This window comes from Scyliorhinus torazame, chromosome 15 (assembly GCF_047496885.1).
Source record: "Scyliorhinus torazame isolate Kashiwa2021f chromosome 15, sScyTor2.1, whole genome shotgun sequence".
NCBI lineage: Eukaryota > Metazoa > Chordata > Chondrichthyes > Carcharhiniformes > Scyliorhinidae > Scyliorhinus > Scyliorhinus torazame.
Window position 1 is genome coordinate 88,191,959 of NC_092721.1, and position 14,906 is coordinate 88,206,864.

General features: G+C 46.2%; 1 protein-coding gene across 4 annotated transcripts in view; it reads right to left on the reverse strand.

The window, feature by feature from the left end:
- Window positions 1-14,906, reverse strand: part of LOC140391669 (centrosomal protein of 57 kDa-like) — a 39,764-nt gene that overhangs the window by 4,676 nt on the left and 20,182 nt on the right. For 3 of the 4 annotated variants that reach the window (XM_072476392.1, XM_072476393.1, XM_072476395.1), the window contains 5 exons: window positions 9,651-9,767; window positions 7,773-7,850; window positions 6,708-6,809; window positions 1,646-1,723; window positions 171-415 (listed from right to left, as the gene is read on the reverse strand). In XM_072476392.1, the coding sequence (XP_072332493.1) occupies window positions 171-415; window positions 1,646-1,723; window positions 6,708-6,809; window positions 7,773-7,850; window positions 9,651-9,767 (620 nt within the window). The remainder of the gene's footprint in view (window positions 1-170; window positions 416-1,645; window positions 1,724-6,707; window positions 6,810-7,772; window positions 7,851-9,650; window positions 9,768-14,906) is intronic. The other variant, XM_072476394.1, reaches the window with a different exon arrangement.

Genomic DNA, 14,906 nt, shown 5'->3' on the forward strand with positions numbered 1-14,906 from the left:
CTGGGAGCTCCTACTCTCCCTTTGTGTTATGGGGAATTGAGGTTATAACTTGCCTTTGTAAAGTCTACATAACAACGTTAATAAGTATATCCCTAATCTTCAAGTTCTACTTTAAAAATCCCAGTAGACAATTAATATGCAGAAGATATTCCGAGGAACAGTATACTTACAAGCTCATTTGTCCAAACTCATCTTGTAACGTCAACAGTAGTTCACACAGCACCTCTTGGGAAGTGGAGGAAATGGTAGATCCAGAAGAACTTTCAGGCATTATATTACAAGCTTTTGCGGTTTTCTTCCTGACTATTGGCTGGTCACTGACAACTCGGTCATTGCACAAGATCTTGTTGTGTTGCTTCAACAGATGCAATACGTGCTGAACATTAGCACGGACTGAATGGCTTGGACTAGCAGACTGAAAAATCAAAAGCCATTAAGAAATTAAATTTGACAGAATGTTCCGAGTAAAAATAAGAAGCAAAATTTTAAACAATGTTCTTGATGCAAGCATCTTTGCACGGCAATATCAGATCTTCAAAATATTTTGACGTTTCAATTAAAAATTCAATTGACATTGGCCTTTCTCCTTTTTCATCTATTATCAGAATGATTTCATGAATTTTTTTGGAACGAGTAATTGGCAAGGATTATTCCCCATAGACGTCTTTTGATTGTGCAGAATCTTAAACAAGCTATTTGAAAGTGTTAAGTGATCAAACCAGAAGCAGAGGTGTGTGCAAGGCAAAATGAACTACCTTCTTTAATTGCTGTAGTCGATGTGGTGTAGGTACATCAGTGTTGTTTAGGAATAGAGCTCCAGCCTTTCGACCCAGCAACACTAAAGAAATGGCAATAAAGTCAGGATGGTGATTGGCTTAAGAGGGGAACTTCCCAGTGGCATTCTCATGCATCAGTTGCCTTTATTTTTCTATGTGGCAGAGGTCATGGATTTAGAAGGTTCTATAGAAGGAGTCTTGGTGAGTTGCCGTAGAGCATCTTTTGGATGGTGCACACTGGTATCATTTTTGTTGGTGACAGAAAATAAATTTAAAGGTGGTGGATGGGTGCCAATCATGTCTGAAATCAAAAATTCTCAGGGTGTGGGTGATGTTGGCAAGGCCTAATATATTGCCTACCTTCAGTAAGCCTGCTAGGCACTCTCAAGAGGGAACAGTGTGTGACTGTAGTTTTGCAGGTCAGAGGGTAGCGGTAGCAGGTTTCCTTCCCCAAGGACACTAACAAATCAGTTAATTATTCTTGATAATCTGGCTTTCATGGCGTATGGCATTTAATTTTAACTGGACCCAACCTCCAGGCCAGTACTATCACAGAATCCACACAATATGAATGCACTCTACCCTCTACATCCTTTAGGTAGTGTTTATCACCATTTATTTCGGAAATGATCACTCGTAAAAATGACTCCCTTTTAAAAAATAATTGAAAATCTTTAATCATTACTACATTTTGTTGAAGGCTGTAAATGTTCATTGTACTCCCTTGGCTAGAAATCAACCCAAGGAATCTCAGTTAAGTAGACAATAGTACCAGCCACACTGGAAAACATGTAGAGGATTTGGACAAGCAAAGTTAATAAAGACATGCCGGTATGATAGCATTGGACATGGGTGCAACTGTTACTCACTTTTCCTGCAACAAATGGTATATCGCCCAGGTTGAAACGATAATGAGGTTGTGCATGTAAATGGTTTGTACAAGCATTCTGAAAACAAAGGTTTAGGCAGACATGTTAGATATCCTCTCAATTGCAAATCGTTCATCATTATTCTCCTAGACTACCAAAGCATTTCAATTAGCAGAATGCTAGTTTTAAAATCAAAATCTGTCTGGTTATCCATGGGTCAGTTGGTAGCAGGTTAAAGACACTTTCCAGGGTCTGGAACACAAAATCAAGGTGGACACGTCAGCGCATTACTAAGGGAGCATTATTTGAGGTGGAGGTGCTATCATTCAGGTCAGTTGTTAAACAAAAGATCCAGGCTTAAGAGGGCGAAAGATTCATGGAACTATTTAAGAAATCAGAGAGTTTGCCTCTGTGCCCTGGTCAATATTTCCCTCAACCAAGATCATGAAACCAGATCATCATATTGCTGCATCAAAAACATTCTTAAATGAAATAACAGCGAGGGTTGAGGAGGGCAGTGCAGTTGATACATGTATGGACCTTTGAAAATTTGACATCTCTGATGCCAGATCATGAGTCAACATTTTGCAGTCAGTGCTCGGATCATTAGAAAGGTACCAAATCAACGGTATTGCTTCATGATTTTCCCAAGTGTCAAGTATCCGACACATTTACCAACTGTAACTCTAAATCAAGAGTATTTCAGAACACTGCTGTGAGCACTTTCAAAATCTTTGTAAAACAAGGCATTACTAATTAACAGGTTTTTTTTTTTTTAAAAAAGCTAATTAAATAGTATAGGAGGCTTTGGATACAAATCGGACACAAAAACATCTTTCAAAAGTTTAATTTAAAGGAATAAATCATGGCAGGACAGCTCCAAGCCGTGGTTTGCTCCTTTTGCTCCATGTGGCAGACTGGGGACAGTTCCAGTCCCCGGGGTCAGCATGTGTGCAGGAAGTGTCTCCAGTTACAGCTACTGGAAACTCGGTTTCAGAGCTGGAGACACTGTGGAGCATCCGCAAGTCGGAGTGTATCGTGGATAGCACGTATAGAGAGGTGGGCACACCGCAGGCTCAGACTCCGCAGGCATGAAGGGAATGGGTGATCACCAGACAGAGCAAGAGAGCTAGGCAGGTAGTGCAGGAATCTCCTGTGGCCATTCCCCTGCAGAACAGATATATCATTTTGGATACTGTTGAGGGGAATGACCTCAGGAGAAAACAGCAACAGCCAAACCCGTGGCACCATTGCTGGTTCTGCTGCAGAGGGGAGGGGTAATAAGTGTGCCTGTGCAATAGTTAAGGGATTCAATTGTAAGGGGAATAGACAGGCGTTTCTGTGGCTGCAAACGAGACTCCAGGATGGTATGTTGCCTCGCTGTGCTAGGGTCAAGGATGTCTCAGAGTGGGTCCAGGACATTCTGGACGGGGAGGGTGAACAGCCAGTGGTCGTGGTACACATCAGTACAAACGACATAGGTAAAAAAAAAAAAAAAGGGAGGGGGTCCTAAAAGCAGAATACAGGCAGCTAGGAAGGAAGTTAAGAAATCGGACATCAAAGGTAGTGACCTCAAGATTACTACCGGTGCCACTACTAGTCAGAGTAGAGATGACAGGATATATAGGATGAATACGTGGCTGAAGAGATGATGTCAGGGGGAGGGTTTCAGATTCCTGGGGCATTGGGACCGATTCTGGGGGAGGTGGGGCCTGTACAAACTGGACGGGTTACACCTGGGCAGGACTGGAACTGATGTCCTGAGGGGCTATTTGCTAGAGCAGTTGGGGTGGGTTTAAACTAATATCCAGGGGGATGGGAAACTCTGCAAGGAGTCAAAGAAAGAGGGAGCAAGGACAAAAACAAAAAGGTAGAAAAGTGAAGAGTGGAGAAACCAAGGGCAAAATTCAAACAGGACAATAGAGAAAAATATTGGGAGCAAGACAAACAATGTGAAAAAGACAAACTTAAAGGCTCTGTGCCTTAATGCAGAAGCATTTGCAATAATGTGAATGAACTAATCGTGCAGATAGATGTAAATGGGTATGATATAATTGGGATTACGGAGACATGGCTGCAGGGTGACCAGGGATGGAAACTGAATGTCCCAGGGTTTTCAGTATTTAGGAAGGACAGGCATAAACGATAAGGTGGTGGCGTGGCACTGCTGGTTAAAGAGGAAATTAACACAGTAGTGAGAAAGGATATTAACTCTGACAATGTGGAATCTGGATGGGTAGAGTTGAGAAGTACCATGGGGCAAAAAACATTATTGGGTGTCATATATTGACCCCCCAAACTGCAGAGGTGAGGTTGGGAATGGCATTAAACACAAAATTAGAGATGAATGTAATAAGGGAATATCGGTGAGCAGGGGTGATTTTAATCTTCACATAGATTGGGCAAATCAAATTAGCCACAACGCCATAGAGGAGGAACTCCTGGAGTGTATACGGGATGGTTTTCTTGACCAATATGTGGAGGAACCAACTAGAGAGCAGGCCATCTTAGACTGAGTACTGTGTAATGAGAAGGAAATCACTGCCAATCTGGATGTATGAGGCCCCTTGGGGATGAGCGACCATAACATGATGGAATTTTTAAAAATCAAGATAGAGAGTGAGGTAATTGATTCGGAGACTAGGCTGCTGAATCTTAATAAAGGAAACTATGAAGTGCGAGTTGGGGAGAGTTAGTGATGACAGTGGATAGGCAATGGCAAACATTCAAGGATCGCATGAGGGGGAATTCCTGTCTGGCACCAAAACATATGGGTAAGAGGACCAATCAATGGTTTACAAAGGAAATTAGAAATAGTATCCGATCCAAGGAAGAAACATACAGATAGGCCAAGAAAAATAATAGTCTGAGGATTGGGAGCAGTTTAGAATTCAGCAAAGGACGAAGGGGAAGGAGAAAGTACAGTACGAAAGAAAGCTTGCAGGAAACATAAGGACTGACACTAAAAGTTTCTATAGATATGCGAAGAGAAAGAGATTGGAAAAGAAAAATGTAGGCCAACTACAGACAGAAACGGGAAATGCATAATAAGGGACATACAAATGGCTGAGCAATTGAATACATACTTTGGTTCTGTCGTCACAAAAGAGGACACAAATCAGATACCAGAAATGTTGGAGAATGAAAGGTTTAGTGAGAGGGAAGAACGGAGGGAGATCAACATTAGTAGAGAAATGGGAAAATTGATGGGATTGAAGGTGGATAAATCCCCAGGGTCTGAGAATCTGCATCCCGGAGTGCTTAAGGAGGTGGCTCTGGAAATTGTGGATGCATTGGTGGTCATCTTCCGTGATTCTATAAACTCTGGAACTGTCCCTGCAGATTGGAGGGTAGCTCACATCACTCCAATATTCAAAAAGGGAAGCAGAGAGAAAGCAGGGAATTATAGACCAGTCAGCCTAACATTGGTAGTGGGGAAAATGCTTGAATCCATTATAAAGGACTTTAAAGCGGAACATTTAGAAAGCAGTGGCAGGATCAGTCAGAGTCAGCGTGGATTTATGAAGGGAAAATCATGCTTGACAAATCTATTGGAATTCTTTGAAGATGTAACCAGTACAGTTGACAAGGGGGAGCCAGTCGATGTGGTATATTTGAACTTTCAGAAAGCGTTTGACAAAGTCCTGCATGAGAAATTATTGTGCAAAGTTAAAGCACATAGAATTGGGGGAAATGTATTGAGGTGGATAGAAAATTGGTTGGCGGAGAGGAAACAAAGAGAAGGGATTAATGGGTCCTTTTCAAATTGGCAGGCAGTAACTAGTGGGGTACCACAGGAATCGGTGCTGGGACCCCAGCTATTCACAATATACATTCATGATTTAGATGAGGGAACAAAATGTAACATCTCAAAGTTTGCAGATGATACTTAGTTAGGTGGGAGGATGAATTGTGACAAGGAGGCAGAGATCCTACAGCATGAACTGGACAGGTTGGGCGAGTGGGCAAATCAAATGGCAGATGCAATATAATTTGGATAAGTGTGAGGTTATGCACTTTTGGAAGCAAAAACAGGAAGGCAGATTACTACCCAAATGGTTGTAAATTGGGAGGGGAGTGTGCAGCGGCACCTAGATTTCCTTGTGCTTCAGTCGCTGAAGGCAAGGGTGCAGGTGCAGCAGGCGGTAAAGAAGGCTAATGGAATGCTGGCCTTCGTTGAGAGGTTTCTAATATAGAAGCAGGGATGTGTTGATGCAATTATACCGGGCCTTGGTGAGGCCACACCTTGAGTATTGTGTGCAGTTTTGGTCTCCTTCTCTGAGGAAGGATGCTCTTGCTCTCGAGGGAGTGCAGCAAAGGTTTACCAGACTGATTCCAGGAATGGCGGGACTGTCATACTAGGAGAGATTGACTAGGTTAGGATTGTTCTCGCTGGAGTTCAGATGAATATGCGGGGGGGGCGGTGTCTCAGAGATTTACAAAATTTTTACGGGACTAGACAGAGTAGATGTTACCAATACTGGGTGTGTCCAGAACCAGGGTCACGGTCGAGGGTTCAAGATAAACTGTTTTAGACAGATATAAGGAGACATTTCTTCACCCAAAGAGTTGTGAGCCTGTGGAATTCATTGCCACAGGAAGTAGTTGATGCTAAAACATTTAATATATTCTTTAAAAAAAAAAAAATTTAGAGTACCCAATTCATTTGTTCCAATTAAGGGGCAATTTACCATGGCCAATCCACCTACCCTGCACATCTTTTTGGGTTGTGGGGCGAAACCCACGCAGACACGGAGAATGTGCAAACTCTACACAGACAGTGGCCCAGAGCCGGGATCGAACCTGGGACCTCAGCGCCGTGAGGCTGCAGGGCTAACCCACTGCACCATCGTGCTGCCCTACATTTAATATATTCAAGAGGCGACTAGATATAGCACTTGGGGAGAATGGGATCAAAGGCTATTGGGAGAAAGCAGGATTAGGCTATTGAGTTAGATGATCAGCCATGATTGTGATGAATGGCGGAGCATGCTCGAAGGGCCAAAAGGTCTCCTCCTGCTCCTATCTTCTATGTATCTATAATTGCAACTGTTAAATCTACCTTGACTGGCTGCTTCCGCTTGTTCCTTACTCTCTTCATCTTTGGTGATGGTGGCGACACGGCTTGTAACAGAATTCTATTTCTTTCCAGGCCAGTCTGCAACTATATAAAAAAAGTCTTCAAATATGCAAACGCAACGAAGGACAAAGGATTCCAACTTAATAATAATAATAATTTTTATTAGTGTCAAAAGTAGGCTTGCATTAACACTGCAATGAAGTTACTGTGAAAATCCCCCAGTCGCCACATTCTGGCACCTGTTCGGCTACCCGAAGGGAGAATTCAGAATGTCCAATTCACTCAACAAGCACATCTTTCGGGACTTGTGGGAGGAAACCTGAGCACCCAGACAAAACTCACGCAGACACGGGGAGAATGTGAAGACTCTGCACAGACAGTGACCGGCCGGGAATCAAACCCAGGTCCCTGGTGCTGTGAAGCAACAGTAGGAACCACTGTGCTACCTCAAACATTACTAAATACATTCTTTGAAACAATTTTTAAACAATCAATTTGGTATCATGTGGCTGGTAGGCAACCAGTTCAGAAGTGTTCCCACATAACATTCTGTAACTATTTGAATCTCAACTGAATTGCTAAATTTCTTGTTCCTCTACTCATTTTCTTATGACTTTAGATTTGTTTGTGTGTGTTTCTTCCATGCATTCTGCAAACGTGATTCTTTACTAAACTGCGAAGACAGGCCTTAAAATTATAGAATACTGTTGCCGTTAGGACTTCAGTCATGTTTAATGCTGGAATTATGAAATGTTCACAGTATATTCAAAAAACGTTTGAGAACCATAATTGTACATGTTGCTCCTTCAAATTTGGTTTGCATCTGCAAGAACATTTTGAGCTGCACAACATTAAGGTGGGAAGTACTGGTGCTTGTAGATCAGCCACCGTTGTTGGTCTTGTTAGCAGCAGCAATTTAAAACTATTATCCACAATCATTGCATTAGATAAAAGATGATTTTTTAAAACAAATTTATCAAGAATCATCAAAATCCAATTTAAAATGCCCAACTAATTTAATGGCAGTGTTACAATGCTTGCTCAAACCTGTGCAGCTTTATCCTGTACCAGTTTTCGTTGATGTTCTTCCTCTCGTAACTTCTGTTCCAATTCACAAATTTTCTTCTATATGATAAAGATAGCAGTCAGATTATTGCAAGCATAAGAATTGACAGAACTACATCACGTTTATTACCACTTTGTCTCAGCAACAAGAAAATCAATTGCAGTGATTCAGAGTGTCATTGGTCAGGATTTTGCGTTAAGAATAAAAAGGTGTGATTATCAGCACTCGCTATTAGAAAAAAATTGGACAGTAATTACTGATGTACACACATATTCAGTTAAAAAGCAGAAACCGGAAACTGTTGAACGAGTTACCTTACTCCTCCACAAGTTGTGTTTTATCAGTACCTTGGCAAGAGAATCTGCATTGAAATTCATACAAATGGCAAGAGGTTGCTATACTTACCCATTCATTACCCACTAAGCACACCAGAAAAAAAAAAAGGGCTTGTGCATTCAGGTCTGAGTGCATTTTTTTTAATGGTTTAGTTACAATTTATCAGACACTGAAAATTAATTTTACAGAAATGGAGTCTGATTTCTTCTGAAGTTAATATTGGAGATTTAAGAATTGAAATGTTTTCCACTGTCTCTTATTTGTCTCTCTTGATCCCATCTTTGTTTCTTTCTTCACAAGATTATATATCAAATTAAATATCCTTGTACTTCCTGGTTTAGAATCTTTCATTGCTCATTTTGCTCCCGTACATCTTAAGTGTCCAAAATGGTTAATTGGGGTGGAGGTGGTGTGTGCTCGAGTGGGGTACTCTTTCCAAGGGCTGGTGCAAACTCGATGGGCCGAATGGCCTCCTTCTGCACTGTAAATTCTATGATACTATGATACCAGATTGCTTGCCGAGGGCGTTGCACTGGATCAAATGTTTGATGACAGCACACTGCCAGTCAGAAGCCTGCAAAAACGTCTGAAGGCAGCTGTCAGCATGACAAATACTGAGAATCCAGGCCCCCTTAATACTGGTGGTCCCATTTTGGTTTTTAATCACCATCTGCACAACTGTTACCTGGGATTTGGGAGGGGGGGGGAAAGAGGGGGTTGAGGAAACATTACGCAGGTTGAGCCTGTATACATTGGAATTTAGAAGATTGAGTCGGATCTTACTAATAGTGTCACAAGTAGGCTTACCTTAACACTGCAATAATGTGATTGTGAAAATCTCTTACTCCTAGTCACCACATTCTGGCACCTGTTCGGGTACACTGAAGGAGAATTCAGAATGTCCAATTTACCCAACAAGCATGTCTTTCGGGATTTGTAGGAAACCGGAGCACCCGGACGAAACCCACGCAGACACTGGGAGAATGTGCAGATTCCACACAGATGATACCCAGGCCGAAATGCCACTGTAGTAGTTGTTAGCACTGTTGCTTCATAGTAACAAGGGACCCGGGTTAGATTCCCAGCTTAGGTCACTGTCTGTGCGGAGTCAGCATGGTCTCCCCACGTCTATGTGTGTTTCCTCCGGGTGCTCCGGTTTCCTCCCACAAATCCCAAAAGATGTGCTTGTTGGGTGAATTGGACATTCTGAATTCAAGGTCCTGAGGGGACTTGACAGGTTGGATGCTGAAAAGGATACTTTCCCTGGTGGGAGATATTCAGTTTGAAAATAAGGGATCATCCATTGAAGATGGAGATGAGAAGACATTTTTTGAGGATCATGAATGTTTTGAACTCCCTTCACCAGAGAGCAGTGGAGACAGGGTTAATTAATATTTCTAAAGGCAGAGGTAGATAGAATTCTTGACTAAAAGTCAAAGCTGATCAGGGATTTGCAGAACATCAGTTGAGGCCTCAATCAGCCATGATTTTATACGGTGGAGCAGGCTCTAGAACTCACAAACCTCTGCTGATGTCTGCGTTGCTGTAAGTCTATGATATTCCCGCTCGATTAGGTCAAGTTTTTCAAGTTTTGATTGTAGATCGGATTGGTCCACCAATTTTTTATTTTCCAAAGGAGTCTGTATTAGCAAAAATTCAATGGGAAAATGTTAAATTGATGTTTGCATTTACAGAACAAGTGCAATTTTGTACATCACCCTCTAGGAATGTAGGAATAGGAGTAGATCTTGTCAAACCTGTTCCGCCATTCAATTAGAACATGTCTGATCTACCATCCTTGGTTCTGTAACCCTCAATACTGATGGCTAATAAATTCTTCTGACTTGCCATATCCAGAACTGAATGTAGCATTCCAGTTGGGATATAATATTTTTTTTAAAATATATATTTTATTAAAGTTTTCAAACACAATTTTCCCCCTTACAAATCAACAAAAACGGTAACATGATAACTGATATATAATATAGTAAACTAACAAATAACACGAAATAATGCTCCTCCGCCCCCTCGCCCCATCTAGAAGACAAACAATTTACCCCCCCGCCCCCCACCGGGCTGCTGCTGGCTATCTATTTTCCCCCTAACGTTCCGCTAGATAGTCGAGGAACAGTTGCCACCGCCTGGTGAACCCTTGAGCCGATCCGCTCAGCGCAAACTTCATCCGCTCCAGTTTTATGAACCCCGCCATATCGTTTATCCAGGCCTCCACGCCGGGGGGGGGGTTTCGCTTCCTTCCACAAGTAAAATCCTACGCCTTTCGCCTCCTGCACTCCCGGCTCATCCGCTACCCCGGACACGACCAAAACAGGTGTGGTTCGCCGGGCTTCCCCCGCACCTCCCGCATTTGTCCTCCACTCCGAAGAACCGGCTCAACCTCACTCCCGTTATGTGTGCTCTATGTAGCACCTTACATTGGACCAGACTAAGCCTGGCACACAAGGAAGAGGAATTTACCCTACTTAGGGCACAGCCCACAAACCCTCCTCAATCTCCTCCCCGAGCTCTTCTTCCCATTTTCCTTTCAGTTCTTCTACCAGCTCCTCCCCCTCTTCTCTCATCTCCCGGTATATTTCGGACACTTTGCCCTCCCCGACCCACCCCCCCCCGAAAGCACCATGTCCTGGATCCCTTGTGTCAGAAGCAGCGGAAATTCCCTCACCTGTTGTTTCGTGAGCGCTCTCACCTGCCTATACCTAAAGATATTCCCCAGGGGCAGCTCATACTTTTCCTCTAGCGCTCCCAAGCTCGCAAACGTCCCATCTATAAATAAGTCTCCCACTCTCCTAATTCCTGCCCGGTGCCAGCTCTGGAACCCTCCGTCCAACCTCCCTGGGGCAAACCTATGGTTGTTCCTGATCGGGGACCACACCGAGGCTCCCAACACAACCCTCTGTCGCCTCCATTGCCCCCAGATACTTAATGTTGCCGCCACCACTGGGTTCGTGGTAAACTTTTTCAGGGAGAGCGGTAGTGGCGCCGTCACCAGCGCTTTTAAGCTCGTTCCTTTGCAGGACGCCATCTCCAGCCTTTTCCACGCCGCCCCCTCTCCCATCCACTTACGAATCATCGCCACGTTGGCTGCCCAGTAGTAGTCGCCCAAATTCGGCAACGCCAGTCCACCTCTTGTCTCTGCTACGTTGCAGGAACCCCCTCCTTACCCTCGGGGCCTTTCCTGCCCACACAAAGCTCATGATGCTCCTATCTATTTTTTTGAAAAAGGCCTTAGTGATCCATATAGGGAGACATTGGAACACAAATAGGAACCTCGGGAGGACCATCATCTTAATCGCCTGCACTCTGCCCCCAGTGACAGCGGCTGCATATCCCACCTTTTGAAATCCTCTTCCATTTGTTCCACCAGCCGAGTCAGATTGAGTCTGTGTAAGGTTCCCCAGCTCCTGGCTATTTGAATCCCCAGGTATCTGAAGTTTCTTTCCACTCTCCTTAGCGGCAGGCCATCTATTCCTCTACTCTGGTCCCCAGGGTGTATCACGAAAAGCTCACTCTTTCCCATGTTAAGCCTATATCCCGAGAAATCTCCAAACTCCTTCAATATCTGCATGACCTCTGTCATCCCCCCCACTGGACCCGCCACATACAGCACTAGGTCATCCACGTAGAGTGACACTCGGTGTTCCTCTCCCCCTCTAACCACCCCTCTCCATTTCCTGGAGTCTCTCAGCGCTATGGCCAGTGGTTCAATTGCCAGCGCAAACAGTAATGGGAACAGCGGGCATCCCGGTCTTGTTCCCCTATGTAGTCGAAAATACTCCGACCTTAGCCGATTTGTGACTACACTTGCCATTGGGGCCCCATAGGAGTTTAACCCAGCTGACAAACCCCTCCCTGAACCCGAACCTCCTCAGCACCTCCCATAGATACTCCCACTCTACCCTATCAAATGCCTTCTCTGCATCCATTGCCACCACTATCTCTGCCTCCCCCTCTGCTGGGGGCATCATTTTCACCCCCAATAGCCATCGCACGTTGACATTCAATTGTCTCCCCTTTACGAACCCTGTCTGATCTTCGTGCACCACCCCCTGGAACACAATCCTCTATCCTCATTGCCAGCACTTTTGCCAGCAACTTGGCGTCCACATTTAGGAGTGAGATAGGCCGATAAGACCCGCATTGCAGCGGGTCTTTATCTCGCTTCAAGATTAGTGATATCGTCACCTCCGACATTGTCGGGGGTAGGGTCCCCTCTTCTCTGGCCTCGTTAAAGGTTCTTACCAGCAGCGGGGCCAACAACTCCACATATTTTCTATAAAATTCCACTGGGATCCAGTCAGGTCCCGGGGCCTTCCCTGCCTGCTGTTCCCCAGCCCTTTGGTCACCTCGTCCACCCCAATTGGCGCCCCCAGGCCTGCCACCTCCTGCTCCTCCACCCTCGGGAACCTTAGTTGGTCCAGAAACTGCTGCATCCCCTCTTTTCCCTCCGGGGGTTGGGACCTATATAACCTCACATAAAAAGGTCTTAAACACCTCATTTATCTTCCCTGCTCTCCGCACCGTGGTTCCAGTTTCATCCCTAACTCCCCCTATTTCCCTCACCACTGTCCTCTTTCGAAGCTGGTGGGCCAACAGGCGACTCGCCTTTTCCCCCATATTCATATCTCATCCCTTGTGCCTTCCCCCACTGTGCCTCTGCCCTCCGTGATCAGCAGGTCGAACTGCGTCTGGAGTCGTCGCCTCTCCCTGTATAGTCCTTCGTCCGGGGCCTCCGCATATTTTTTATCCACACTCAAAATCTCCCCCAGTAATCTTTCCCTTTCTTTGCCCTCTGTTTTCCCGCCCTGATGGAGATCAACTCTCCCCTGATCACCGCCTTCAGCGCTGCCGGCCTTCTTCAGGTCCTGGATCTAGATCTATCTAACCCTGGGTCTAGCACGGTGTTAAAGTCACCCCCCCCCCCCCATTACCAGGTTTCCTACCTCCAGGTCCGGGATGCGTCCCAGCATCCGCTTCATAAATCCCGCATCATCCCAGTTTGGGGCATACATGTTGACCAGCACGACCTCCATTCCCTGCAGTCTGCCACTCACCATCACATATCTGCCCCCGCTGTCCGCTACAATGTTCCTAGCCTCGAACGACAGCCGTTTCCCCACCAATATGACCACCCCTCTATTCTTTGTGTCCAGCCCAGAGTGGAACACCTGTCCCACCCACCCTTTCCTTAACCTAACCTGGTCCGCCACCTTCAGATGAGTTTCTTGAAGCATGGCCACGTCTGCCTTCAGTCCCTTTAAGTGCGCGAGCACTCGGGCCCTCGTAACCGGCCCATTTAGGCCTCTCACGTTCCATGTGATCAGCCGGACTGGGGGGCTGCCCGCCCCCCTCCCCTGTCGACTAGCCATCACCCTCTCTGGGCCAGTCCCACATCCTGGTTCCGCACACCCACCCGTCCCCCAGGCGGTGCATTCCCGCCCCGACCACCTTTTCTCGTACCAGCTCCCTTTCGATCTCCGCAGCAGCAACCTAGTTGCCCCCCCCCCCCCGCTAGATCCCCATCTAGCATGGTTACTCCGCCCATATTGCTTCTGAAAGTCAGCTGACTTCAACTGACCCCGGCTTCTCCCGCTCTCTCCTCGACGACTCTTTCTCTTCTTCTCTTCCCCCCCCCCCCCGGTGTGAGGAACTCCCATCCTCCTTGCGCCTATCTTCCCGCCATCATCTCTCTGACGCGGGAAAAAGAAACCACGCGCTCTCTAGAACCATCCCGCCCCTCGTGGCGCAGCTCCCCCTACCGCCCCATTCCCATTCCCCATCCCCCGCCCGTGTCTCTTCTTCCCCCCCCCCCACCAGCGCCCACATTTCTCAGTGTCCCTCGCTCCCCAATTTACATCTCTATATACATCAGCATTGTCATTTCCCCTCCAACATCAGTCCCTCAGTTCTGGTCCAGTTTCTCGTTTTGAATGAAGGTCCATGCTTCTTCCGCCGTTTCGAAATAGTAATGTCTATCCTGGTGCGTGACCCACAATCGCGCTGGCTGCCACATCCCGAACTTCACTTTCTTCTTGTGCAGCACCTCCTTGGCTCGATTGAAACCCACCCTCCTTCTCGCCACCTCCGCACTCCAATCCTGGTACACCCGTACCACCGCATTCTCCCATCTACTACTTCGTACCTTTTTGGCCCATCTCAGAACCACCTCTGTCATTGAAGCGGTGAAATCGCACGATCATCGCCCTAGGTGGTTCTCCAGCCTTTGGTCTCCTCGCAGGGACCCGGTGGGCCCCTTCCACTTCCAAGGGGCCCGAGGGGGCCTCAGCTCCCATTAGCGAGTGTAGCATCGTGCTCGCATAAGTCCGCCATCAGCTCCTTCCATTCCCTCAGGGAGACCCAGGATCCGGAGGTTCTTTCTCCGTGATCTGTTTTCCAGGACTTCAATCCTTTCGATGCACTTCTTATGGAGCACCTAGTGAGTCTGCATTTTGACCGCTAGGCCCAGGATCGCGTCCTCGTTGTCCGTTACCTTCTGCTCCACCACACGGAGGTCTATCTCCTGGGCCTTTTGTGTCTCTTTAAGCCCCTCGATTGCCTGTAGCATCGGGGCCAGCACCTCCTTTTTTAACAGCTCCACACACAGTCTTAGAAACTCATCCTGGTCCGGTCCCCATGTCGCCTGGGCTCCCTCCGCCACCATCTTGCTCCTTTCTTCCTTCTGCCGCTGCCCTCGAGGATTCTCTGAGACTGGCCGCCGCCGATATTTTTCTTTTCCGCTGGGGGGACGGGGGACCTCCCTGTTG